This window comes from Dermacentor albipictus, chromosome 7 (assembly GCF_038994185.2).
Source record: "Dermacentor albipictus isolate Rhodes 1998 colony chromosome 7, USDA_Dalb.pri_finalv2, whole genome shotgun sequence".
Lineage (NCBI taxonomy): Eukaryota > Metazoa > Arthropoda > Arachnida > Ixodida > Ixodidae > Dermacentor > Dermacentor albipictus.
The window spans coordinates 65,776,209-65,802,946 of NC_091827.1; the positions used below are offsets into that span (position 1 = coordinate 65,776,209).

The 26,738-nt window shown below is 47.6% G+C and overlaps 1 protein-coding gene and 1 long non-coding RNA gene across 2 annotated transcripts in view; both read right to left on the reverse strand.

Annotated features, from left to right (window-relative positions):
• Positions 1-674: 674 nt before the first annotated feature.
• LOC135921544 (protein giant-like) lies at positions 675-3,186 on the reverse strand. The gene is made up of 2 exons (XM_065455862.1): positions 3,071-3,186; positions 675-2,268 (listed from the first exon to the last, which is right to left on the reverse strand). The coding sequence occupies exon 2, from the start codon at positions 2,245-2,247 to the stop codon at positions 829-831; it is 1,419 nt and encodes a 472-aa protein (XP_065311934.1). The 5' UTR covers positions 2,248-2,268; positions 3,071-3,186; the 3' UTR covers positions 675-828.
• Positions 3,187-3,836: 650 nt separating this feature from the next.
• Positions 3,837-26,738, reverse strand: part of LOC135921552 (uncharacterized) — a 35,184-nt gene continuing 12,282 nt past the window's right edge. The window contains exon 4 of the long non-coding RNA XR_010570556.1: positions 3,837-4,063. This is a non-coding gene — a long non-coding RNA (uncharacterized lncRNA). The remainder of the gene's footprint in view (positions 4,064-26,738) is intronic.

Sequence of the window (26,738 nt, forward strand, 5' to 3'; positions counted from 1 at the left end):
CCATAGCCCTGGCCATACGCACCGCGGAAGCTAAGGGCCAATCGACCTACGTGCTTACGGACTCGCAGAACGCCTGCCACCTCTTCCTTGTGGGTGCTTTACCGGGCTGCGTCTTACGCACCCTAAGGAACGGAGCTCACTATGGATCGTTGCGTGATTTGGTGCCCGGCGCACGCAGTGATCGCGGGGAACGAACTGGCGGGACCGCTTGGCTCGGGGCATGACAGGCCCAGCCACGGGCCTCACCGCACATGAGAACACCTCGACACCCTGTGCGCCAAGAGAAATCCTCGAAATAAAATGGCTAAGTAGGCGAACCGTATCAACTCCCTACCCAGACCTAAGCAGGAGGCCAGCACGGGACTGGCGCCGCCTCCAAACAAACCCTTTCCCACATTTATACAGGCCACACAAAATGTACCGAGACAACTACAGCAACAAATGCCCGTGGTGCGAAGGGATCTTGGAACGCATAACATTCCAGTGCTCGTTACGCCCGGCGGCTGCCATCTCGCCGCTGCTAGACAACACTCACCATAACTGGCCGTGGGAGGTGCGAATCGCGGAATTGGAATTTGACAGCCAACCGGGCGGCCCTTGACCAGGCCCGGTGAGCCGCTGTGACCAGTGGGGCCCGGGAAGAGGGGCTCCACCCACCATTGACAAACAACCTCTGCTATACAATAGGCGTTTATTTTCAGAATCTCTCTGAAGGCGTGGCATATTTCGCACGTAGTCTAAGCTGCTTCCTTGATGGTCGCGCACCGCGGGAGTTGACATGCCCCGATGTCCTTCAAACACCACAGGCCGCACAGGTGTTACAGGGCCTTAGAAGTGTGCGGGCGGGAATGACTGCAGGCGTGCCTGCTGCTGGAGCTGTTGGGAGAACAGGTTCGGGTACACGACCTGCTGCAGAAGGTTTAGCTTGGCACGGAGACCAGCGATCTCGTAGCGGAGCCTCAAGTTCTCCTGTCCCAGGTCGGCGGCCTTCATGGCAGTCGCTTTCTCCCTGGCCTTTCGGGCATCCCGGGACTTCTTGGCGGACTTGTTGTTCCTGCGGCGTCGTTCCCAGTACGCATCGTCCTTCTCTTCTTCGGGTAGGCGGCAGCCTCGCCGCCTGCTGGGGATGGGACCGCCGCCGCTAGCGGCGGAGCGATCGCCGTTCGGGGGGCCACCGTTTGCGGCGGCGACGCCTCCGTTGGCGGTGAGCGCTCCTCCGTTCGTAGTAGTTTCGCCGTTGACGACGCGCCCGCTGGTAGATGTGTCCTCATTGGCGACGGTCAAACCGGACGAGTTGCTGTTCTCCGGCGACGTCGGGCCGCCTTCTTCACCGCTGTCGGCGCGGCACGTCGCGGCGCCGTTGCTCAGTGGCGGAGGCGACGTCGTGGCTAGCTGGCTCGCAGAGCCGGCGGCGGCAGATGGAGAGCCCGTCGTCCTCGACGCCCTGTGGTGTCCTCCTTTGCGTCCGTTCACGAACTCGGCCCGCAGGCAGGCGGCCGCGGACCCCGCTTTGGCCGCCTGGTTGGCGTGGTGGAGACCCGTCGTCGCAGCTGGAGCCGCAGGCAAGAACTGGTCGGCAACGCTGTACAGATCCGTGCCGAGTCGCTTGCACTTGCTCGTCGTTGACGAGACAGTCGGCTGCGGGCTAGTAGACGCGTTGACCGGCGGATGAAACTGCAGGGGCGTGGTCACCGGCTGCTGCGGCGGTGGTCTGACGAGCGCCGGAGAGACCGACAGCTCGCTCCTCGGAGGCGACGTCAGCGTAGAGTTGTGTAGGCCCTGCTTCAGGTCGCTGGCCCCGCCATGGCCGTTCGCGTATCCGTTCTGGAACGGGGCCGGCGGTGACGTTGAGGCGGGCGTGGTCGTCGTCGTGCGAGGCATCAGCAGGGACGGGTTGTGATGATGCAACTCCGGGGACGGCAGCGGTTTCGACGGCCCTGGGTTCGAGCAGGCGGCGCCGAGACAAACGCAGTCCGGAGACGGCCTGCGGTGGTCTTCGGGGGCCAACGGCGAGGGACGGGAGGACGCCGCTGCGCCCTTGAGGGAGAAGTCTAGCGGTTGCACGGGCGGCTTGCGGTCTCCTCCCGCGCTCCCGCGAGCGCTGCGGCCGCGAAAGTTGCGGCCGGGACAGCGGCTGGCATTCGGGGACAGATGGTCCAGGTCGATCAGTGGGCTTGACGGGCGGACGGGTTTGGGGTGCCGCCTCTTCTGCTGGTGGTGGCGGCGGTCCATGACGGTCCTTACCATGCTTCCAGAATAAATGTTGTGCTGCGTTGAGAAGAGGCAGAAAAAAAAAGATGCATTTTAATTGCGCCACTATATAAATTTGAAGGAGGGTATACGGGGTGATCATTCTTAAATTTCTCGCAACTTGTTAAAGATTGGCTGTGGCAGAGAACATAATTCTAGTCTCTCTGCTGTATTATTAAGACAGGCCGACATTACTTGCACAAGAAATCAAAGCACATATCCAACGGCGTGCACTTCCACATATTATGGAAGTGCACGCAGATCAGATCAGTATATGTAGAGGACAAGATAGAACCGGACCTTCTCGAGGAGCGATGGCTAAGCTCTCTGACTAGCTCAGAACTACACGACCAATTATGGGCTCTCCAGCGGGCCCGGGCAGTGGTGGAAAGGCTATGCCTCACCGCACATAATGCCCTGGTGGCCTGAGCCCGGGCTGGCAACTTTGCAGGTCCTTTTTCCATTAAAGTTTTTTTCCGTCCGTCCATCTAAAACAACGCATTAGCAGCCGTATACAACAGTGTGTTCGTTTCTAAGGATTAAAACTTGTTTCATCCAATATTGAACCTATATAAGAAACAGTTGCACACAATTGCGGTCAGGAAACGTCGAACTATATCCAAGTGCGAACGAAGCCAGTGCAAGCAGTACGTATACGTAGCAGTCGCGTCGTTGACTGCTACGTATAGGAAACGGAGCTGCTTGAGCGCTTTCGAAGACATTTCAATTGTTGGCGGCGCGTCATCTTTATCACGGGTCGCTTTCCTGCGTTTAAGTCCGCAACATAAAAATAAAAAAGGAAAATAAAAATGAAACGTACCGTACGACAAGTCTCGATGTGGCCACAGCCCGTTGTCCCTCTGCAGCTGCTGGACAGTGCGGACAGCTGCTGGACCGCGACTGGAATATTAGCCTAGAGAGCCACCACAGGTGAGGTGTGGCGCTGCTATCGCTCTGACGTGGCCAACGACATCACGTGACTCGCCTTCACGGCCAATCTAAATTGGTCGCGAAGCTTGCAAGTAAAGGCGAAGCGTAAACAATGGAGCGCCACTGCTTGGGTGGGAGAGGGGCGCTCCCCCACGCAAGTGATTCCCTACCCCTACCAACCAGTGATTCTGGCTTAAGAATGTGCAAACAAGCTATTATGTCGCACAGAAGGGCGTTGTTCACCTCAGCTATTTTGCCTCTTTCGTCGAATTTCCCACTGCTGTTGCTGCTGCTGTCACGTTCACCGCGTCAGGGGTGGGGAGGGGGTTCAGAGCGTGACAGGCGCGAGTAAGCGAGGAAAGGCCACGGGAGAGAGTGATTTTCACTCTCTCCCGTGGCCTTACCTGATTTCACAGCCGCTTGAGAGCTGTAAATATCCGTGACTCCCCTCCGAAGCATTGGAGATACTTTAACATACTTGAGGAAAAGAAAAAGAAACACAAGAGAAATGAGAAAACCGTCTTTGTAGCGCACCCTTCTTTTTCTTCAAAGTACGTAGATACAACTGTGGAGAGGAGGAAAAAGAGGCAGTTCCCATACACGAGAGGGGGAGGGGAGGTGACGCGATGAGGCAAGGAAACGCCATACGACAGCGCTTGGAGAGAGAGTAAACCAGCTTTATTAATAATATTTGAATGTCGAGAGCAGTGTGGGAGGAACCCTCAGTCCAGGGTCCATAAGATGATTCCGGCGATGTTTCGAGCCCCTTGTATCACAGCTCGGAGGACCTCGGGAGGTCCGTCGCCGAGGCCATCGTCCCACAGCTCGGGGAAACTGCATATGCCTCAGTTGAAGGTACGGCACCAGTACGTTCCTGCCATTTCTGAAAAAAAATAACCAGCACGCAAATATGTGAAGCGGACAAATCACGCAGCGCTTACAGAGGCAGAGCCGCATTAATTAAAGCGCACCGAAATGTTACGGACGGAAGCGGTTGACCGTCAAATCAGCACTTCTGTGCCCGCCGCAGCAGCTTTGCGGCTATGGCATGGCTAGAGGCCGTGGATTCGATCCCGACTTTGATCCGACTTGATTCGATTTGTTATCGTGCTAGTTCATGCTGCGGCATCCGACGCGCTCGTCCTGACGATAAATACGAAACGCTCCGTGAAGAAACGGCGCGCTATGTAACACAATCTCTGAGTGTCCGACGGGCCGCAAAATTAGTAAGTCGAATGTCTTCTAAATGGTATTGTTGGCCAACGTTGTCCTGTCTGATAACTGTTGTATATGAATACGTTGTGTCGCAAGGAATTACGAATGATTCAGTGAAAACGTTCCGCATACCAGCATACATTACAACTGTCTGCTGGTCATGGTATTTTTCATCCACTGAAACATGTTTTGTTTGGTCAGTTATATTGGTTGCATTATTCGAGACAAATAAAAGTGAAGTTGCTTTTGAAACCTCTGTAGCAGTGTCATTTATTTCCGTACTATTCGCTCACTTTCCTAAGGAAGCTACTGGAGCAATTGCCGTCAGTAATAGCCTAATTAGGTTCACATTAAGACATACACCACCACTATAGTTAAAGGACACGCTGGCTTTTCAGCTGAGGCGAGTCGGAAGCTCGCCCCAGCATAGGCCTCAGCCTCAAAACAGTTTTTTTTTTGCTTGCTGTTACCTGTCTCCACGGTACGTAGATGGCTACAGTTGCAACTACCTGACGTGGTATTTTGTGGCGAATGGAGGTGCTTATCAGGGCTCTGTGGCGGTGGCGACGAAATCGTAAGTTCTTGTCCATGCATTGAGCTTGCTTCTATTTTTGATTTGCAGATTTTTTTTAGCCGTTAAATATTAATTGGGTAGTTTTGGTTTTTTTTGTCTCTCTCTTTTCGTGTGCGCGGGTCTGATTCGTGTGTATTTCGTTTTTCACGATACTCAGAAAGTCCTTTCACGCCACGTGCAACGTGAACTATTCATCATTATTATCAGCATGTAGCAGCAGCTACAGCCTATTTTATGTCCACTGCAGGACGAAGGCCTCTCCCCGCGATCTCCAATTACCCCTGCCCCGCGCCAACCGACTGCAACCAGCACCTGCAAATTCCCTAATTTCGTGGCACCACCTAGTCTTCTCTCTTCCTGTACTGCGCTTGCCTTCTCTTGGTACCAATTCTGTTACCCTAATGGTCCAACGGTTGAATCTCTGCACACTACGTGACCTGTCAGGCGCCATTTTTTTTTTCGCTTGATGTCTATTCGAATATCGTCTGTACCCGTTTGCTCACTGATCCAAACCGCTCTTTTTCTGTCTCTTAAAGTTATGCTTAGCATTCTTCGTTCCATCGCTCTTTTCCCGATCCTTAACTTGATCTCAAGTTTCTTTGTCAGTCTCCAAGTGTCTGCCCCATATGTCAGCACTGATAAAATGCACTGATTATATACCTTCCTTTTCAATGATAACGGTAAGCTTAGTCAGGAGCTCACGATGCCTGCCGAATGCGATCCAACCCATTTTTATTCTTCTGTGAATTTCCCTGTCATGGTAAGGGTTCCCTCTGATTAGTTGACCTAGGTAAACGTATTCCTTCACAGACTCCAGAGGCTGACTGGCGATCCAGAATTCTTGTTCCCTTGCCTGATTATCCATCATTATCTTTGTTTTATGCATATTAATCGTCAGCCCCACTCTTGCACTCTTTCTGTTAAGGTTCTCAATAATTTGTTGTAACTCGTCTGCAGTGTTGCTGAATAGAACAATGTCATCGGCAAACCGAAGGTTGCTGATGCATTCGCCGTCGATCCTTGCTCCTAAACCTTCCCAGTTTAATAGCTTGAATATTTTTTTCCAGGCACGCAGTGAATAGCATTGGAGAGATTGTGTCTCCTTGTCTGACTCCTTCCTTTATAGGTATCGACCTACTTTTCTTGTGCGGAATTAGGTGGCTGTGGAATCTCTGTAGATATTTTCCAAGGTATCTACGTAAGCGGTCTGTACTCATTGATTACGCAATGCCTCTATGACTGCTCGTATCTCTACCGAATGAAATGCTTTTTCGTAATCTATGAAAGTCATATAGATATGTTTATTGTATTCTGCGGATTTCTCGATAACCTGATTAATGACATGGATGTGATCCATCATAGAGAATCCCTTGCTGAAGCGCACCTGTTCCCTTGGTTGACTAAAGGTTATGATTATTTTGGTAAATATTTTGTATAATACTGGGAGTAAGCTAATAGGCCTATAATTTTTCAGTTCTTTAAGTTATCCCTTTTTTGGATTAGTATGGTGTTTGCATTCTTGCAATTTGACCTGCCGTGGTTGCTCAGTGGCTATGGTGTTGGGTTGCTGAGCACGAGGTCGCGGGATCGAATCCCGGCCACGGCGGCCGCATTTCGATGGGGGCGAAATGCGAAAACACCCGTGTACTTAGATTTAGGTGCACGTTAAAGAATCCCAGGTGGTCGAAATTTCCGGAGACCTCCACTACGGCGTGCCTCATAATCAGAAAGCGGTTTTGCCACGTAAAACTCCATAATTTAATTTTTTTAATTCTTGCAATTTTCTGGGACATTTCGTATAGGTAGCCGCCAGTTTTTCAAGGATTGTGTCTCCTCCATCTTTGATTAAATCAATTTTTATTCCATCTTCTCCTGCCGCTTTCCCCCGTTTCATGCCTTGTAAGGCCCTTCTCACCTCATCTCTAGTTATAGGAGGAGTTTTTATATCCTGTTCATTGTCGTTTCGAATGATGTTCGCCTGAGTCCTCTGGGTACTGTACAGGTCAGCACAGAATCCTTCCGCTGCAGTTATTATACCTTCGAAATTGCTGATGATATTACCCTGCTTCTCTTTCAGTGCATACATCTTGGTTTATCCTATGCCTAGTTTCCTTCTCACTGATTTCAGGCTGCGTCCATTTTTTACGGCTTCTTCAGTCTTTCTCACGTTATAATTTCGAATATCAGTTATTTTCGTTTTGTTGAGCAGTGTTTAATACAATTCTCGGGATTACAAACGAAAATAAGCAAGAAAGAATAACTGCAGATGTAGACGAAAGGAATGGATGCATATAAGATCGTTGTGACGTGCTGGAAATCTATGTGTCAACTTTACAGCTAGGTGTTGTTGCTACGTGCTTTTCCTCCTTCTTTGCGTGAATATTGTAAACAAAAACCTTCCCGTCATTTCTCTCTGTTCCTTTTGTGCGGAAATTTCGCATCCTCTGAGAGATACCGTTTTGGCATCGCGCCTCGTAAGTTGCTGAGGATAAGTTGTAGAACATTTGTAGTGTTGAGGAGTGTGTAGTGCAAGCATCTACGCGCGTATTAGCTTCACCGAATACGTTTTCAAGATCTGTATAAGCTAGCTTCTATGTATTGTGGGCTTATAAAGAGGGAATCACGGCTGGTGCAGATGCTCGGGATTTGTCTGCGTTATATATTCTAGTGTTGTCACTGGAAAGTATGTGCATGGTATGTCGATGGTGTATTTGTAAAGCCCTTTTCGTAAAGATTTAGTGTTGCGTGAAGTCTTTATAGCCTTTAAACAGTAGTTTGGAAGCGGTAAGACTAATAGCTATTAGGGCCGATTTACGCTCGAGCCGCCCATCGCCGCAAGCCGCACCGCACGCGTGCGGTCGCGCGAAATATTGCACGTATCAAACACTTGTGGACAAATTTCGGTTTACAATGTGTAAGGTATACACTGTGCACACAGTGTAAATGGTAATTTGTGCACAAATGCTGGATACGTGCAATTTTTCGCGCGACCGCAAGCGTGCGGTGCGGCTTGCGGCGGTGGGCGGCTCGAGCGTAAATCGGCCCTCAGGGGTTTTACGGTGTTTGCTTTGGCATCGGGATTGCTTTGGTCGGAAAGTGAGAACGTGGCTGCGTGATTGAACACGTGCGAAAACGTGTCGTACCTTAAGTCTGTGCGGCACTGGTTGCTTTGAAAGCATCGTTGAGGATTACTTCGCGACGTTTTATGGATTTAGAACTTGTGCGTGTCGAGCAGCCCCTACCTCGAGGCCACCACACACAAAAAGCAAGAACGCGGGGGTCAGTGACCTTTGTCGAGCCCGAATCACGCGCAGAAGGACAAAGGGAAGCAGTGACAGGTAGGAGAGAGCACGGTGATTATCACCGGCGACTCAAAGTTGGCTAGGTACTCAGAAGCGATTGCGGAGAGGGTAAAAGGCGATAGAAGAGTGCGAAAGGGACATTTCCAGGGAAGACTCAGGGTTCTATCATGGAGTAAGCAAAAGCAAAGTTCTCGGAAAATGTAATGGACGCAGCCTTTTCTAGTAGCAGGTGGGCTAAATGACGTCCTAAGCAAAGAAAGAGACAGGACTAGGCCAGCGCTTGGCGAAGGAGTCGACGACTTGCGCGAGCTGTCCCCTCGTGTGCAGGTCGAGGTGTGCACGGTGCCGGAGGTGCCTGTGCGTGACAGTCACGTACAAGGAGCCGTAGCGGCTGCTAATGATGCGATATGGAAAATGTGTCGAGAGAAAGGTTTCGAGGTTGTCGAAGTAAACAGGGAAGTGAGAAGGTGTGGTTGTTTTGAACGAGACGGGATCCACTTCAATTACAGGCGTGCACGGGAAGTGGGCTGGCGACTTGCTGGTCGCGCTGTTGCTGTTTTAGGCGGCCCGCGGGTGCTCAGGAGGCCACAGTCGATAGTAATGAAGAATGTCCCCTAAGGGAACCTCAGAATAGCATCGCCGTCAATAACTTAATAAGGAGGAAAACAAGAAAGAGAGCTCGCCATGCAATAGGCTACGTAAAGATGCAGGGCGGCAGAAGAAAGGCAATGGGCGCGTTAAGTTAAGGCGCTCGAGCGCGCTCTAGCCAGCAGAGCGCGCTCTTTTAAGCTTAACGGCTAAAAAGCGACTTCCGGTGCGTGATTGCGGAGCGCGCTCTACGCGCACCATCCTGGAAACGGTGCACGAGAGCGCGCACCTGCTACGGCTTCCGGAAAAATGACGTCTTTCCTACTCTTTCCACCAATGCAAGTCGGTTCTCCTTGCCCACTCGTTCCTCTCGCCGCCGCGCTGCCGGGCGTCTGAAGCTGCTGTCAGGCGAGATCGGCAACGTGTTGGCGCGCTTTGAGCTTGCATCGCATCATAAGCTGCTGCTGCTGCCTGCGTCGCCGCGCGTCAAGTTCTTCTACCTCTTCATCGTCTAAACAAGCGCTGCAGAAGTACGGTCGGCGGGGCCATTTTCGAGAAGCGCGCGAAGTGCAATAGCGGATGCGGAAGCAACATAACATTCGCCAGACGGCACGTTCGTGCACCCAAAAACAGTCGGCGAAAATGGCCGTTAAGTTAAGCTCCGAAGGCGTCGCACTCGAGCGCACTCGAGCGTGCTCCTTTGGAGTTCGGAGCGCGCTAACTTAACGCGCCCAATGTGTGCAGAGAGTGAGGAGCAGATAAATAGATAACAAATAGGGGTGTATGCCGTTATAGGAACGCACCTTAGAGACTGGGAAAAGCCGCCAGTGATTGAGAATTATGTTTGGGAAGGGTGCAACCGAAATAAGTGCGAAAGAAAGGTTGGGGGAGTTCGAAATGTCATGAGCATTTTTGCTTATCGAGTATTTATTCATTTATTTATTACAGATACATAGAGCGCCCGAGTTGGGCATTGTCGTAGGGGGGGGGGGGGGTATTATAAACATAAAGGTCAACTTCGCGAACAACGGCATCATATCAGCTACAGTAATAAAATACAATCATCCTAATTAGTACAACTAACAATATCAGACAATAAATTTTTTTACAGAATGCATAAAACGGCTCACTGTAGATATTGTCTAACACAGATTCATGCAAAGCAGACGAAAAATAGGGTGCAGACACTACCTCATCCGGGAGCAAATTCCACTCTGCAAGTGTTCGCGGAAAGAATGAAAATTTAAATACATTAAGACGACTTTGGTAGGCCCCTATTTTCTTGGAATTGTCGCGTCTCTTAGACTGATAATGAGGTGGTTTTAATTATATGTTCTTATCGATTCCTGTGTTACCGCTGTTAATGTTGTGTAAAAGCTTTAACCTGATTATTTTTCTGCGTGTGGACAGCAACTTTCGCCCTAGATTTTCCCTCATTTGCAAACCTCTAATTTTGTAGTCGTAGGTGCCCGCGACGAATCTTGCAGCCCTTTTCTGAACACGCTCTAACTTATCCTAAAGAACTTTTGTGAAGGTGTCCCATGCTGCGCAAGCGTATTCTAACACCGGTCTAATATTTGTAAGATACAAAGCTTCCTTCAATGGTTTGGGCGCATACTTGAAGTTCCTCTGGAAAAGGTGCGAAAGGCGGCACGCTTTAGCGCTTGTTATGTCAATGTGGGATGTCCAGTCTAATGCCGCAGTGAAAGTGCCGCCCAGGTATTTGACTTCGTCAACGTATAGCACTAAAACATTATTTAGAGAGCATGAACTGGGCACCTTTTTCTTTTTGTTCGTGAATTTAACATGATAAAACTTTGCTACGTTCAAATCAATTTTCCGTTTAGCACACCAGGAACAAATTTTTTCGAGATCAAACTGCAACACACTCGTATGTTCGGCACAAAACACAGGGTGGCACACAACGCAATCATCCGCATACAGTCTGATATTTTAAACATAGCCTTCACTTAAATTATCGGTAAATATAAGGAACAGCAACGGCCCAAGGACCGACCCTTGAGGCACACCCGAACATTGACCGTTCTCGACGTCGCACCGTTCAGAACCACTTTTTGCTCCGTTTATACACAATCTCTAAGCCAACCGTAAAGTGAATCGGGGAGGCCAAGAAATGACAGTCTGCACAAAAGTAAGTCATGCGGGACTGCATCAAACGCCTTTCGAAAATCAATAAATATAGCATCTATCTGTGTATTATTGTTAAAGCCGAGTGCAACGTCATGTATGAATTCAGTAAGTTGAGTGGTACAGGATAATCTCATGCGAAATTAATGCTGGGTCGGGATAAAAAAATCATGGTCATGAAGATGCTTAATAAGATCAGAGTAAATAACATGTTCTAGTGTTTTACAACAAACACATGTCAAAGGCACCGGTTTGTAATTGTTTGCCAAATCACGACAACCACTTTTAAATATAGGAATTACATTGGCCATTTTCCAGTCACTAGGTAGTCTTTGAGAATTTGTTGACTTGGTAAATAATTCAAACAAGATAGGAGCAATACTGTGGGAAACGCGCTTCAAGACGTGATTTGATATACCATCCGGACCATGAGCAGAATGAGGATTAATGTGGCACAACAGAGCCCTAATTCCAGCCTCATTTAAAACGATGTCATGCATTTGAGGTAATTGTTCGTTTAATTCAGATATCGGAGTATGACGACATGCTGTGAAGACGGAGTGAAAATATTCGTTGAAGCAATTAGCTTTTTTTGTGTCATCAGTTAACATATCACTTTCATGCCGGAGAGCCGGCATGCTAACACTGTCTTTTCCGTTACTTTTGACATATCGCCATAGCGCCTTAGGATTAGATCTTATTTTATCAGCTAGCGACGACAAGTATGTTCTTTTTGCTGCCTTTAATTGTTTCAAGTGTTCAGTTAGAGTTCTAAGCTTGTGATATAAGTTCTGACTTGGTGCTATCTTGAGTGTCTTGTATACTCCGGCCTTCTTTCTTATTGACAGACGCAGTTCTTTGTTAATCCAAGGTTTATCCATTCTACGTCTAAATGATATCACTCTTGAGGGAATGTATTTAGCGACCAAAGACCGGATTTTGTCTCTGAACAGAGCCCATAATCTTTCTGTGCTGTACTGACTGCTCTATTCCAGCAGTATTGGCAGGAATAAGTGTAACTCTTCATCTATGGCATTATAATTCCCCTGTTCATACATAAAAATCTTTCTCGAGCAATTCTTGCTATAACCTGTAACTTCTTGCACACTTTTGTGGCATTTACGACCTCATGATTACTTATTCCTGGTGTTGCCGTAACTGCTTCAACTAAATCATCATTGTTGCTAAACAATAAGTCCGACGTAATGTCCTTAGCTGGACCGTAACGCGTTGGGAAATTTACAAACTGAGCAAGTTTAATGTTCCGTGTTAGTTCAATGAAGGCCAAGTGAAGTGCCGAGGCGCTCGTCACTACAGGATAGCGGTCACGCCATACAACGTCAGGCATGTTAAAATCGCCCCCAAGTGGAATAGTTTCCGATGATAAGGCCGACCATGCATGATTGTACAAGGCTGTGAAATGGTTGTATGCTTGTCGAAGATAGTGGCCTGTAAAACGATCCTACCACAAGGCTGTTACCACCAGACAACAAAACTCTGCACCAAATACATTCTGAAGAAATATCACAGTATAACGGTACACTTCTGATTCTGTCATGTACAAGAATGAACACACCTCCTCCCTGGTGATTACGGTCTTTTAGATAAGCTATGTATTCGGATGGAAACACTTCACAATCCGTTATGCCAGGGTCGAGCCACGATTCTGTCCCGATGAAAATATCCGGTTGTAAAATGCGCAGAAGGCTAGAGAATACGTCTGTTTTATTCTTCAGGCTCCTACAATTGATAACGATGACGGACAGGAGATCCGCCGTGTCTATTCTGAGCCGCGGCGGCTGACGCTTTGTTTGCTATTAAATGTACTCCCGTACGGAATCTGTTGTACCATCGTAAATATAGGACTTGCCCTCATAAATCATCTTGTTGTACTTCAGCTTATATCTAGCTCCAGAGTTTTGTTCTCGCGCATAAGCAATCAGCTTGCTTCTACATCGCCGAACCTGCTGGGAGTAGTCTTCACTGAGCGATATTTTGCTGCCTTTCAGTTTCGAACCTGCAGGAAGAATACGCTGTTTGTCCTTAATAGTCCAAACTTCACAATAATGCGCCTTGGTTTATCGTTATTATGCTTCCCCATCCTGTGAGCTCTCTCAACTCTTGAGAGTTCAACAGTAATACCCAGTTTGACCGAGCAGACAGACATAACCTTCCTTTCTGATTCAGCCCATGTTTCCTTCTCGTTCTCATCGTCTGTGCCGAAAAGCAGTAAATTATTCCTACGTGAACGATTTTCGAGTTCGTCCTGATTGATCAATACGCCTCGCATACCTTTTGAGAGCTGCTTACTTTGCGCCTGCACTTCTTCTCTGTCCCCAAGCGCAGACACAACAGATAAATCCTCAGCTAATTTGGCAACTTTTGACGTTGGATTCCCAATTTTGTCTTCGATTTGCTTTTGCTCAGTTCGCAGTGTTTCTAACTGTTTAATTATGTTGTTTAGCCTGCCAATATCTTTGGTAACGAACATATTGTTTCCATTAGTTCACGCTCTTGCTTGTCCGACAGAGGGTCAGGGTTCTCTTCGACGTCGCCAACTAATTAATAGTAATCGTATTCTAAAAAAAAAAAATCTATTGCACCGGCACAGCGACAGGTACCCGGCACGAACAAGCACAAACCGCCGTAACGACCAGGTGAGCTCCGGTACCGAGTTTTCGGGCGTGCTAGTCGGCTTGTAACGGTAAAAGAGACCAACCTGAAGAACGAGCAGATGTGAGTGTTTCGACCGCATCTCGGCACCAGAACCCAAAGGCTTTGTCTGTAGCAGGTGTTTAAATAGTGTTTCCTCTAACAGCGAGCGCCCTCGATGACCGGTATAGTGACAACTGCTATCACGCTGGTTACATGCATCCAGATATGGCCGTAACCACCAGTCAGTGATTAAGCCGAGCACTGTCCTCTGGGGAAGTCGCTACTGTCGGTAGTTGTGCACGTGTGTGCAAGCCCCTGTTGTTGCTGTTGACGCTCCGACAGTTCATGCAGACGAGGCCACGCAGTCGCCATGTTTCCATTTGGGCATGCGTTGTAGACATCGCCACATCTTCCCAGCTGTCTCGAAATTAAACCAGTGCCGGACGCTGCTACAACGATCTGAAACAACTGAAGAAAAAGCAGATGTGAGTGTTTTGACCGCATCTCAGCAACAGAAACCCAATGAGTGGGACACAAACTTGGCTGGGTGTTACGTATTTGTAAACCGGAAGTAATCGCACAGAGAAGAATAAAGAGTTAGTGGAATGCATAAGTGCTGATATTAAGAATTTCGAGAATGGTGCCGAAATTATCATATTAGATGACATGAATGCCCACCTACAGGATTGAGACGGCTGTACCGAGAACAACGGGAAGTCAATGCAAGACCTCTGTGAGCAACATAGCCTTGTTATCGCGAATAGAGGGCCTAAGTGTGGAGCGCAGATCATGTGGGAAGTGGGAAATCGGCGATCGACCATTGATTACTCTCTGATGACAGAAGGAATCCATGATAAGTTGAGAAAAATGGTCATTGACGAGGAAGGGTATAGCAGCGACCATAAACGCATCCTTTTGAAAATGGGATATGTAGTCGGGAAAGACGGCAAGGAGTGCAAAATGGACAGTCCAAATTTGAACGCTGAAGAAATAACAAATATAGTCAATAGAGTCAAAGAAGAACTTGGCAAATACATGGTCAACTAAAGAGGGGGAATATATTGAGCTTCTAAGTGTTATAACAACAGAAATACGAAAAAAGAAACAACATGTTCGTTGGAAGGAAAAACGAAACCGAAAAGCTGGTAGAACAAGGAGATACACGAGATGCGATCACCGAACGTAAGAAACCATCCCGAGAGTACAGACAGGCAAAGAAGGCGCAGTTGCCGCAGGATGAAGTAAATGGGAAATATACGAGGACAAAAAGTCTATGCTTCAAATAATGGTGCAAGCAAAGATAAAAGGTGAAAGTAAACGTTGATTGTCAGAGATACGTGAGAAAAAGAATGCTGCACCTAGAATATTTTGGAACCACATCAAATTATTAGGCAGGAAGTCAACAACAATACAAAGCTGATATGGGCGGGCGCATGACCCATCTCGAGGGGCATTATAAAGATCTTGTCTCCCTGCGCTCTGACTTTGAAGCCGTGAAAACGTGTACAGCTCAAGTGACCACCGTGGTACACAGGCTTGAAACGCGTATTGATGATGCAATTAATAGTGATATGAGCGCATTTCTTCCTATGTTCGTGAGGTTATGTTCTACGTGCTCTACTAATGAGACCTGTCAATACTTAAAAACAAACTAGGTGATCTCGTTGATAAGGTCATACCGAGAATAACATTCCGCGGAAACCGAAACAAGCCCTGGTTCTCTAAAACGCTTAAGCGACTTGAAAACAAAAAGAAACGTCTCTTCCGATCAGCCACACTAATCGGACACCCCTCTGCTTGGGGGAAATATCCTGTGGCCGAAGGCGATTATCTGAGGGCTATACGGAATGCTACATTCTCCTTTTTCCACGACGAACTGCCTAAAATGCTTACGAAGAGCCCTCGTCAATTTTGACAAATAATAAACCCTCAGGAGGCGCGCATGATCAGCGTGGTAAATGCACATGGCGAAGTGGTCAGCGGCAGCGGGTGTGCTGACATTTTTAACGCAGCCTTTTTCTCTGTATTTACTAACGAGACTTCATCTCCAGATCTTCCCACATCTACTAACATAACCGCGCGTATGTCGCCAATTATATTCTCGGCAGACGGAATCACGTTGACTATTGATAACATCAAGCTTTCATCGTCATCAGGTGAAGATGATATTAATTCCAAACTCTTAAAAAATATTAAGCATGTATCTGTTGCGTACCTAAGTTTGTTGTTTCCATAGTCACTCTCTACAGGCATCTTACCCTCCGAATGGAAAGTGGGCAAGGTCGCTCCAGTCTTCAAATCAGGCAACAGAGACACACCATTAAATTATCGTCCTATATCTTTAACTAGTGTGCCCTGCGAAATCATGGAACATGTCATATACTCGCATATCATGACCTTTTTAGACTCAATCTGTTTTTTTTTTCACCCTTGTCAGCACGGATTTCGAAAACGCTATTCTTGCGACACATAGTTGCCAGTGTTCCTTCACGACCTACATGTTAACCTTGACAGTAACCTTCCGGCTGATGCCACATTCCTGGATTTTGCGAAAGCATTTGACACAGTTCCTCATAAACGTTTCCTGCTAAAATTGTCTCAGATAAATTTACACCCCGACGTGCTAAAGTGGATAGAAGCGCTCTTGACTAACCGCTCTCAGTTTGTTTTTGTTATTAACCATTATTCTAGCAGGCTCCCCGTAACATGATCCGTCCCCCAGGGATCCGTCTTGGGACCACTTCTTTTTTCTTTAATTTACGTTACCGATCTACCAACGCATGCATTATGTAACATTCGCATGTTTGCAGATGATTGGGTAATCTACCGCAAAGTTACAAACACATCCGACCACACATTCATCCAGAACGATCTCAATAATGTACAAGAATGGTGTAATCACTGGCTAATGAACATAAATCTGGACAAATGTAAACTGGTGTCTTTCATTCGCAGCCGTAACCCCCTCACATTTACCTATTCCATTGCTGATGTTCCAATAGAATCAGTCCAATCATTCAAATACCTCGGTGTCACCCTATCTTGGAATCTGTCCTGGCGCTTACACGCTACTAACACCACCACCTGCTAATAGATCACTGGGATTTCTTAGGCGACATCGGCGTCATGCCTCACACCAAGTAGTAGCGTTGGCCTATAAATCATTTCTAAGATCGAAACTTGACTATCCATCTCCCATCTGGAATCCGCATCAGATTTATATCAGAAATGCACTTGAGGCTGTGCAAGATCGTGCTACTGGGTTTATTCAATCTTCATATTCGTACGATATCAGCATTTCATCAATGAAAGCGGAATCTGGCTTGGAAACGCTTTCTTTCCGTCGACAGGTTGCCACCCTCTCTCTCTTCCACTCATTTTTTTTCAGCTCTCTAAATCACCCACCGTACATCACGCCCCCTTCATACATATCTCATCGCACCGGTCGTCCGCTTCAAGTTGCACGCGCAAGTGCCCGGACCACCACTTTTCAAGCATCATTTTTTATTCGAGCATCAAGGGACTGGAATGGCCTTCCACACGCCATCGCCGCCATCACAAGCCCATCTACCTTTACCCGAAGCTGTTGTCACCCGTACCTCAAAATGAACACCTGTTTATAATGTTTATTTTACTGACCACCCCTTATGTAACGCCCCTCCAATGGGGTTTTAAGGTAATAAAGTGAAGTGAATTCAACAACATATCCTACACGAAGATGGAAACAAACTGGAAGAGGAAGCGCCAATAATTTACATCCGAAAAATAACAGCCGAATCTTCCCAAGGCAACGATGAGGTTGTATCTGTAGAAAAAAACGTGCATGAAAAAGACCCAAGTGGAAAAGGAGGTGGTGCTGACAAATTTAAACTCGAAGAAAGCGGAATAGAAAATTCCTAAGCACACAGCCATAGGGCTAGACGAGGTTCCCGTTAGGCCGATTAATCCACTAGGACAAAAAAGTAAGGAAGTTCTGGTGAGAACAGTGTAAAAAACTTTAAAAAAATAGAGGAATGCGAGACAGTTGGCGACACAAAGTAGAATGAATTTGATTTATAAACGTAAGTGGGAGAAAGATAGAATTCACTCGCATAGACCGTTGACCATTACATCGTCAATATACAGGCTAGCAATGTAGGCAATCAAATTAAAGCTGCAAACATGGGCAGAGAATAATGGCATTTTGGGAGAACTTTAGAAGGGCTTCAGGATAGGTAGGTATTTGTATGACAACTTATTTATTCTTACTCAGCGTATAGAAATATCAAGAGTAGAAAGCAGACCGTTATATGTGGCCTTTTTAGACATTACAAGGGCGTATGATAACGCAGACCGCCACATCTTTTGGGATATTCTGGAAGGGGAAGGCTTAGGTGACGATTGTCTACACCTTCTGAGAGTGATTTACCTAGAAAGTACCGTTTGCATTCAATGAGGAGCGAGGAGAAAGTTGATATCAACAAGGGACTCAGGCAGGGGTGCCCTATCCCCACTGCTGTTAATGTTTACCACAATGCATTTATGCGTACCGGCGCATTCAGGAATGCATTGCCTCTTACTTAGAATTCGCCACTGCTGCTGCTGCCATGCACGCCGCCTTGGGGGGTTGGTTGTGACGTCACGAGAGGGGTGCGGGAGACGAGCCTCTGGAGGCCGTAATTAGCCGTGACTGCCGCAAAATCGTTTAGGCACGGCACGCTCCTTTAAGCAGCTGTCTGTCTGTCCCACGTACTTTTTTTTTCCACAAGAGGTAAGAATCACATATGAGTACACCCACCACCTCCTAGACAAGAAGGCCTGAGTGCTTGGCGAGTGACGTCACGGACAAGAGGCCATCGGCACGCTCGGGGATACGGGTTGAATGGAGGGATCGCGGCTTAGTTCATCTAGCAGCCGTATGCTATTATTGACCACTCCGCACTTTTTCTTCAGTCTAAACTACGGAATGAGCAGCAGGCACCTCACAAAGCATTTATATAAAGGCACAGATACAAAACAGCTTTGTAAAACATGTGCAGGTATTGATTCCAGCAGCTTTTTATAGCGTCGCGCTTTGTCGTGTTTGTAATGTACGTTGTTTGTGCATTATAATAATTATTATTGTTTATTATACCCCACACTTCACACCTATTACTTCAAATAACTTGAATCCATAAAAACTTTTCCTTCCGTAGTTTTGTACCTATGGTTTTATAGCGCGGCAATGATGAATGTAAGGCACTCTAGTAGCTTCACAATTGCGTATAAACAGTTTTATTGGGGACACATGTACTTATTGCAATCTAGATTATGCTTAAATGAATAATCTCGCTGTCGACGCACTAATTACCGCAGTGCGCTAATTTACAACAACTCAAATAAGTATAGAAACAGAATATAAAACATTCGTGCAGCTATTTAGAAGGAAACAGCTGCCTTATTGCGCAGAGTTTCAGCTTTTGGCTTCCTTGCCTTAGCATTGGCATCCAATATTTTGTCATTCATCTTGCAGCAGTAGTTCTTCAATAAAATATTCGTGCTACACCGCAAAAGGGGCCTTAACACAAACTGACATTTGTGTCCATCCTCGCAAGCGTCGAACTCTGAGGAATCATCACTGACGAGCAGTTCAAGCGTGAGGTCAGTGACTAAACGACGTTGGTTTGGCACATTAGTAAATTCCTCTTCCTGAACGTAGACTTTTTGCTTGTTATAAATTGCATCAGGTCTTCTAGGTTTAGAATTTTATCCGCTTCCTTCTCCTTGCGGAATGCTTCAGCAGACGCTTCACACGCTTTCTTCAAAGAAGCAGCTTCAAGACGCATGCGCTTGGAATCGGAATCCTCCCTCGAGGTGCTTGGCTTCGAAAGATAAGGTGCACATTGAGGAAACTTTGATGGGTCTGCGCCTGGGCGAAGACGCAGGCGTGAGAGTGGTGCAGTGACGGTGTGCCTTGTGAGGTCGTCGAGGTGAGAGAACTCCCGCACGATGTTGGCCTCAATGAAGTGAAGTTCAGAAATCTAGAAGGAAGTTAAAAGTTATTCTGAATTTTATTCTAACATTCCTGATTTAAAGGAACTTTCTGTAATTGAGCAATTAACCTTCCCGTATTTTTCAAAAGTAACTATTTAAAGAAGTGCTGAACATCTTACCCTGGAGTGCGGTGATACAATGAAATCTGCACGTGGCATCGCCCTAATCCAGGCACTCCGGGCTTCTTCATCTTGCGGAAACTTGGAGACCTGATTTTTCTCCCCCGATTTGTAATTGCTCCGGCAATAGGGCATGCAGCACTTATTAGGCATATCTTGGCATGGCACTCCACATTCCGGGGCAATGAAGACTCGCGGTACACACAGTCGCAAGCGCAGCACATGTGTTGAGACTGCATGCACTGGTCACGTCTAGAAAAAAATGTGCGTTCGGAAGCATGCGGCAGCATGGCAGAGCATGCCGGGACTCGTTTAACCGCGAAGCTATCCGAGGAGCGGCACGGCTGCTGGAAATAATCGAATTGTTGTCGCCGCCGCCGTCGTCGCCTCGGTGTTCTCCGAATAGCCGGGGTTAACTATTGTATATCTTCCGCGCTCCATTTTCAACACAGGTACGCCGCTAGTAGCTTCGCAGCGCGCTGCACGGAACATCTATGTTGGCCTCTTATGCGTGACGTAGCTCAAGGTCAGAGGGTCAGCATAAGGCCTTAAAGAGAGTGTCGGTGCACCCCGCCAGTGATTCGGGGCACTAAACCTTTCCCTTTTTTCATATAATTGTTCACCTCCAATGATCAGTCGGCGCAGCAATGCGCTCAGCCGTGTCAATTCCGTGTCACCGTGCCAGTTCCGCGAAACACCGAGGTGGCCACTGCTACGGAGGCATGCTTTTGCGGCGCTCGTTTGAAGCCTGTCGGACGTTCTGAATTGTGACCTTAAGGTAATCGAAGACATCGAGGCTAACTGTGGAGAGGACGCTGGAAGGAAATAACATCGGGTTTATTCTCTCATACAAACAGGTGGGTGCTGTAGTAGAGCAGCAGCTCCCAGGTTTATTTTGTGCCGACGACATTGTGTTGCTAGCTAACAAGAAAAGTGATTTACAATGTCTGGCTAATATCTGTGTAGCGGAAGGCGAGAATTTAGGTTTGAAATTTGGTATTCGAAAATCAGGCGTTATGGTATTAAATGAAACCAGTGAACGGACAGTGGAGATACAGGGCCAAAAAATACCTCGGGTAACAGAATATGAATACCTTGGTATATGGATAAACGAAGGCAATGCCATGACGTCATCCGCTAGGAGCGCTAGCGGCATCTGCGGAGGCCGCCATAACTGCGGTCGCCAGTTCGCGCTGTCTATGCGAGCAGGCCTGCGTCGCCAAGTGAAGCGACCTTTTCAATGTGCCTTTCTGACTTGGCTATAGAGTAGTACGTCTTAGGTGAACGATGGGCCAAAGCATGTACATGCGTGGGTTGAGTGAACCAGAAAAATCGCGTTATGAAAACGTAGTGCGCTCGTGCGACTGTGTCGACCAGCTTTAACTCAAAGATCATCAGCTTCGGCGCGATGTCGGACTACTGCCTCGCGTGGACATCGCAGACATCAAGGATTACACTTCGAATCCAACGAGCTTCGCGACCCGCGAGCAATCGAAATCCTACAAGTCGATGGAAGGCCACAATAATCTGGCGAGCGGCTGGGTGCAGCAGCCGCGCGTCAAAGTGCTCGCGTAACATGATCGCCTTCATTACGGAATTTACACCGCGTTGTCCACTTGCGTCTTCAAAGGATAGCGTTAACTTTGCTTCAATGAAAAAACAATGACCCCCCCCCCCCCTGCCTCCGAGAACTATTCACTGATCTTACACAGCCTTCGTAATTTTTATGTTACGGCACTTATTCTGGTCTTGCCAAAACAGTCTTTCTTTTTTTTTGCCCTCCCAGGTTTGTCAATCACAATCATTCGATGATAATCCACTCGCACCATGGCTTCTCGCAAAATAAAACGGGGAGGTGCTGGCGGCACACTGCGCCTGCAAGGCAGGCCTGGCAGAGGCGTGCTCGCACATAGCTGCTGTGCTCTTTTACATTAAGGTTGTAGTTAAGAAGAGAAATAAGCACGTGTCGAGAGGAGCCCAATCTGGACAACATATTCCTATCACCGAGTTTCTTTCTTGTGTGACTGCTGCATCCGAACATAGCCCAGTTCACCGCGACACCGAAGCTCAGTTGACGCACGGCAACGCCGGAGCGTAGTCTGTCCGGATACGTAAACATTGTACGTAGACCTGTTCGTAGACGTAGAACAGCACTGCGCTCGAGACACTGAAACGTCCTGCTTATACATCAGCGACTGGATAAGAAAACAAGGCGAACGGCGGGCCAAAAGATAGGGATCAGATCTTTGCGCGAGTAAAGACCGCTGCCATTTTTTTCGATGCTCCCCGACCGTCAATATGGCGCGGCTGTCCCAGCGACACTGTCGCCGCCTCGCGGGTCGAGCTCAGTGCATACCTCGAAAAAACCATAAAAGTAAAGGGGAAGAGAAATGCAGCCAGAATGAAGCACAGAGCGCTATGGGGATACAATAGGTACGAGGTCCACCGAGGTATGTGGAAAGGTATAATGGTTCCAAGACTTACTTTTGGAAATGCAGTTATTTGCTTGAAATCAAGGGTACAAGCAGGACTCGATGGGAACCAAAGGTCAGTGAGTCGCCTCGCATTGGGCACTCACGGGAAGACTACAAATGAAGCTGTGCAGGGTGATATGGGCTGGACTAGTTTTGAAGTGAGGGAAGCTCGCACTAAAATTGATTATGACAAACGACTGAGGAATACGGAAGAAAGTAAATGGGCTGGGAGAGTGTTGAGGTATCTGTACAGGAAAAACATTGATTCACAGTGGAGGAAAAGAACTAGGAAGCTTACCAGCAAGTATGCGGCCTGTAGGGTGGGCAGCACAGCAACAAAGAACGTCAAGCAGAAAGTCATGGAGGCCGAAATAATCTCATGGTTGGCGGCAATGGAAAAGAAACCTGCCAGGAGTAACTACTTAAGAGGAAAAAAAACGAAATCAGGAAAGAAGCAACGTGTGATAACTCAAAGGGAAGCTCATTACTTTTCGAAGCGAGATCGGGATGCCTTAGAACACGCGCCTATAGACCGTTTTTTCGTAGGCGCCGCCATATTGTGAACGCAGTGGCACCGCCTATGAGCAGCGCCATATTGGCTTGGCTGAAAGCGGTCTTTTGCATGGCAGGCATACGCTCGACGGTGGGTTCTGGCGTTTGTTTTCGCGGTCGTGCGGTGTGTTTAGCATGACGTGCGTCGTCTACGTGGTAAGTGGTTCTGTGAGACGTGCTGATGTGGTTTAAGGCGCCATGGCCGGAATTTCTGCTCAGCGTTGAGGTGGACGGAACACGCAGCGCGATGTGTGCGCGCATATTTGAGCCTACAATCAGCCTCGGAGATGGACGGACGGAAAAAACTTTAATGGAAAAAGGACCTGCGAGGTTGCCAGCCCGGGCTCAGGCCACCCGGGCATTGTGTGCGGTGAGGCATAGCCTTTCCACCGCTGCCCGGGCCCGCTGGATAGCCCATAATTGGTCGTGTAGTTCTGAGCTAGTCAGAGCGCTTAGCCATCGCTCCTCGAGAAGGTCCGGTTCTATCTTGTCCTCTACGTATACTGAACCGATCTGTGTGCACTTCCACAAGATGTGTGCCATGTCTGCGTGTTCGTGTTTGCAGAGCTTGCAGTTTGAGTCTGGATATTGTGTTGAATTTATTCTGTTTAAGTGTACTGGGTTTCGGAACGTTCTGGTTTGCAATCTTCTCCAATCTGTTTCTTGAGACCTGTCGAGTTGTTTGTGGGGTTCTGGGTATGCTTCTCTTTGTTTCGTGTAGTGTGTCAGTATGTCGTGGTACGTGACCAGTTTGTCCCTGTCGTCTTTTATCGCTTCTTCGTCGTCCTCGCCTCCTCCGTCTTCTCCATCGCCTCCGCCGCAATCCTTTCCTCTTCCCCAAGGGTTGCGGGGTGTTGGGCCGTCACTGTCCGTGCCGCGGTGGGTTAGTGTTCGCGCGACTCGGTGGGCCTTCTCGTTGAGGTTGGGAGGGGCATTCATGGTAACTTCTCCCATAGGTGCCGGGATCCATTTGAGGTATTTGGGTGTTATTGTGCCGTTCTTAAAGTCTTCTGCTCTGTGGTTCCTCGGAGATGAGTTGTGTATTTCCGAATGTTCCAATCACTAATGTGACCTTATTGCAGTATTATCCTCTATTTTTAAGCTGCGGTTTAGGAGCCATGAAACATACGCGACGATCGTAACAGCGTGGGTACCGTTCTGCTACGATAGAAGCTGTGCTGTTATACTTTGACAAGCGTTCAAACTGTTAGTTGCAGGTTACATTGCGTGACTACTTGGTTGGAAGGATGACGTTTCCACCCACGAATAAAATCGTTTTGGTTAGTAATAGCAGCATACCTTACAGTCTGAATTAAGCTTGTCCAGCAAAGCGACCGTTTACCAATTGAGCGAGCGTCCTATAAGCAGTAGTAGGTGCTGGATTATAGATATCTTTGTTCTATATAGCGCGTGGTCCAAGCATACGGCATCAGCGCTTATATATGAAGAAACATTTGTGCGGCGTTAGCCCGTTTTCTCTTGCTTTTTAGAGAAAGAGGATCATAACGGAATTTTCTTTTCGGTTGTGTTCGTTCAGTTCTTTACGACGCCCTCACACGTATTAAGGAAATTTGGGCTCAAAAGTAGCCATCGAATTCTTTATATGCGAACCCTCTCATATATTATGGCTATATATATGAGAGGGTTCCGTTGATTCCTGCCAGACCACTGAGGCACCATAATGCGTTCACTACGCCGCGGTGTTATACCCGTGTTGGTCGTTTTACCAGAAAATATTATGTTCCTAATATTTTTAATTCTTTAGTTTCGATTAGTCTCGTTTGGTCTAGATTGGTGTGTATCCTTGTCTGTTTCACTTTGTATCTTTTCTAGCCTGCGTTTGCTCGTAGCTAACGTTTTGTTTGTGGTACTTTGCTTTTGTGTTGTAGCCTCCTTTTTCGTTGTAGTTTGCTTTTTGTAAATTGCTTCAGTTTATGGCTTGCTAACCATGCTTTATTTTATTTCTTTTAGTACTTGTCGCTGACTGCCGAGTACAGCCCGACAAGCCTCCATGGCTTGGGCTGACCGGTTTTTTGAATGTGTACTATTTTCATGAAATAAAGGATATTATTATTATTATTATTATTATTATTATTATTATTATTATTATTATTATTATTATTATTATTATTATTATTATTATATACAGGCCAAACAGGCTGTGCCGAAGCACACAGCTTATATATGTATCGTGCTGGCTCACCAACTGCAGCGATCGCTGTGTCGAGCAGCGCCGTGGGCCTCATGCAGCAAGGCTGGCGTAGACATATGGTAATTTCAAGCATACTAGACTTGAAATGCGTGAGAACGATGCCAGTGTATCACAAATACTTGATAGCCCATGCCGCTCAGATGTTTCGTGGTTGCCTTAGGTTGGCCGTGCACGAGCATGCGCTCGTGAGCTGAGACAGTGAGCTGATTTACCATTTAATGCTGGTAATACAGAGACGCTGGTTTTCTTTGTTGAATTAAAATCGATGTAAGCAAAACAGTAGACAACACATACACGCACCGCGACTGATAATGCGCGTACACTGCGGCTGATTATGCGCGTCACATTCTTGCGCCCCCAAGACATATTTCTGCCTACAGTAGTTACCGATGCATCGAACGGCTTCCCTGACGACCTTATATGAACGAACATGGCGTAAATTTCACAAAGTAAGATCTAAAACATCTCGAAATCGTTCCGCAGCACGCGATCGCAATACTTTCAAGCTGCGCCGCGCCGGATCGCCCAAGCCAGAGAGGAGGAAAGGCTCTCCCGCGCGCCCTATCCTCCTCGCCCGATGAAAAGGTCTATAAAGCGAGATATAAGAAGGAAGAAGTAGCATGTGTTTGCTGCGGTATAAACCTAGGAAAACGGTGAATCATGTCTTATTAGTATGTGCAGACATCTGCCCAGCGGTCTATTTAGGCGCCACTGGCCTCCTTGAAGCCCTTGGGTTCAGCGAGAGCAGGGGAAAAGTAAACATGTCCGCAATAGAGATTAGTAAGAGGTGATAGGAAGATTTGTGGAAGAAAAGTAGGGAAACGACAAAAAAAAGCGGAGACTTACAAAACTAAAGTTCACCAAAGGGGATTTGGTTGCGGGAGTTCACCGTGTCTTTTCTTTTTTTTTTGTGCGGGAGTTGATCTCTTTCTCAAATGTCCCCTCATCTGCCTTGAGGGACGCCCCGCACACTGCACGCTTTCCTGGATTTCTTGCCATGTATTGCACGGCTTTCTTTCAATGCAAATACCATAACAATTCAGAGCACACGCCTTCTAGCAAGAACCGATACGCATATTATCTAAATCCTTAATATGCCCCAAATTAATTCTCGCCTATATTTTAAGAGCGATCAATGCCGCATCGACTTAAGGTATGCCACGTCTTCGCACGTGTTCAACCACGCCGCCACGCTCTCGCTTTCCCACCAAAGCACGTGCGCACGTCGTCTGCTGAACGAACCAACGACGCTGTACATGGCCTCCGAGATCCACCACGGCGCGCGCGTTGAACGCGCGGGGGTAAATCTCGGAGGCCATGCGCCGTACGAAACGATTCTGGATCTCGCAGCTAAGGTACAGCCAGCGCATGCACAATCGGAACATGCAAAAGGTGAATTTACCACGACACGTTCGTGCGTACTGGCGCGTTCAGGAATGCGTTGCCTCTTACTTAGAATTGGCCACTGCTGCTGCGGTGCACGCCGATTCGGAGGTTGGTTGTGACGTCACGAGAGGGGTGCGTGAGAGGAGAGCTCTGGTATGGGGAAGTCATAATTCATGCGTACTGGCGCATTCAGGAATGCGTTGCCTCTTACTTAGAATTCGCCACTGCTTCTGCAGCTGCTGCCGTGCGCGCCGCCTCGGGGGTTGGTTGTGACGTCACGAGAGGGGTGCGTGAGAGGAGAGCTCCGGTATGGGGAGGTCA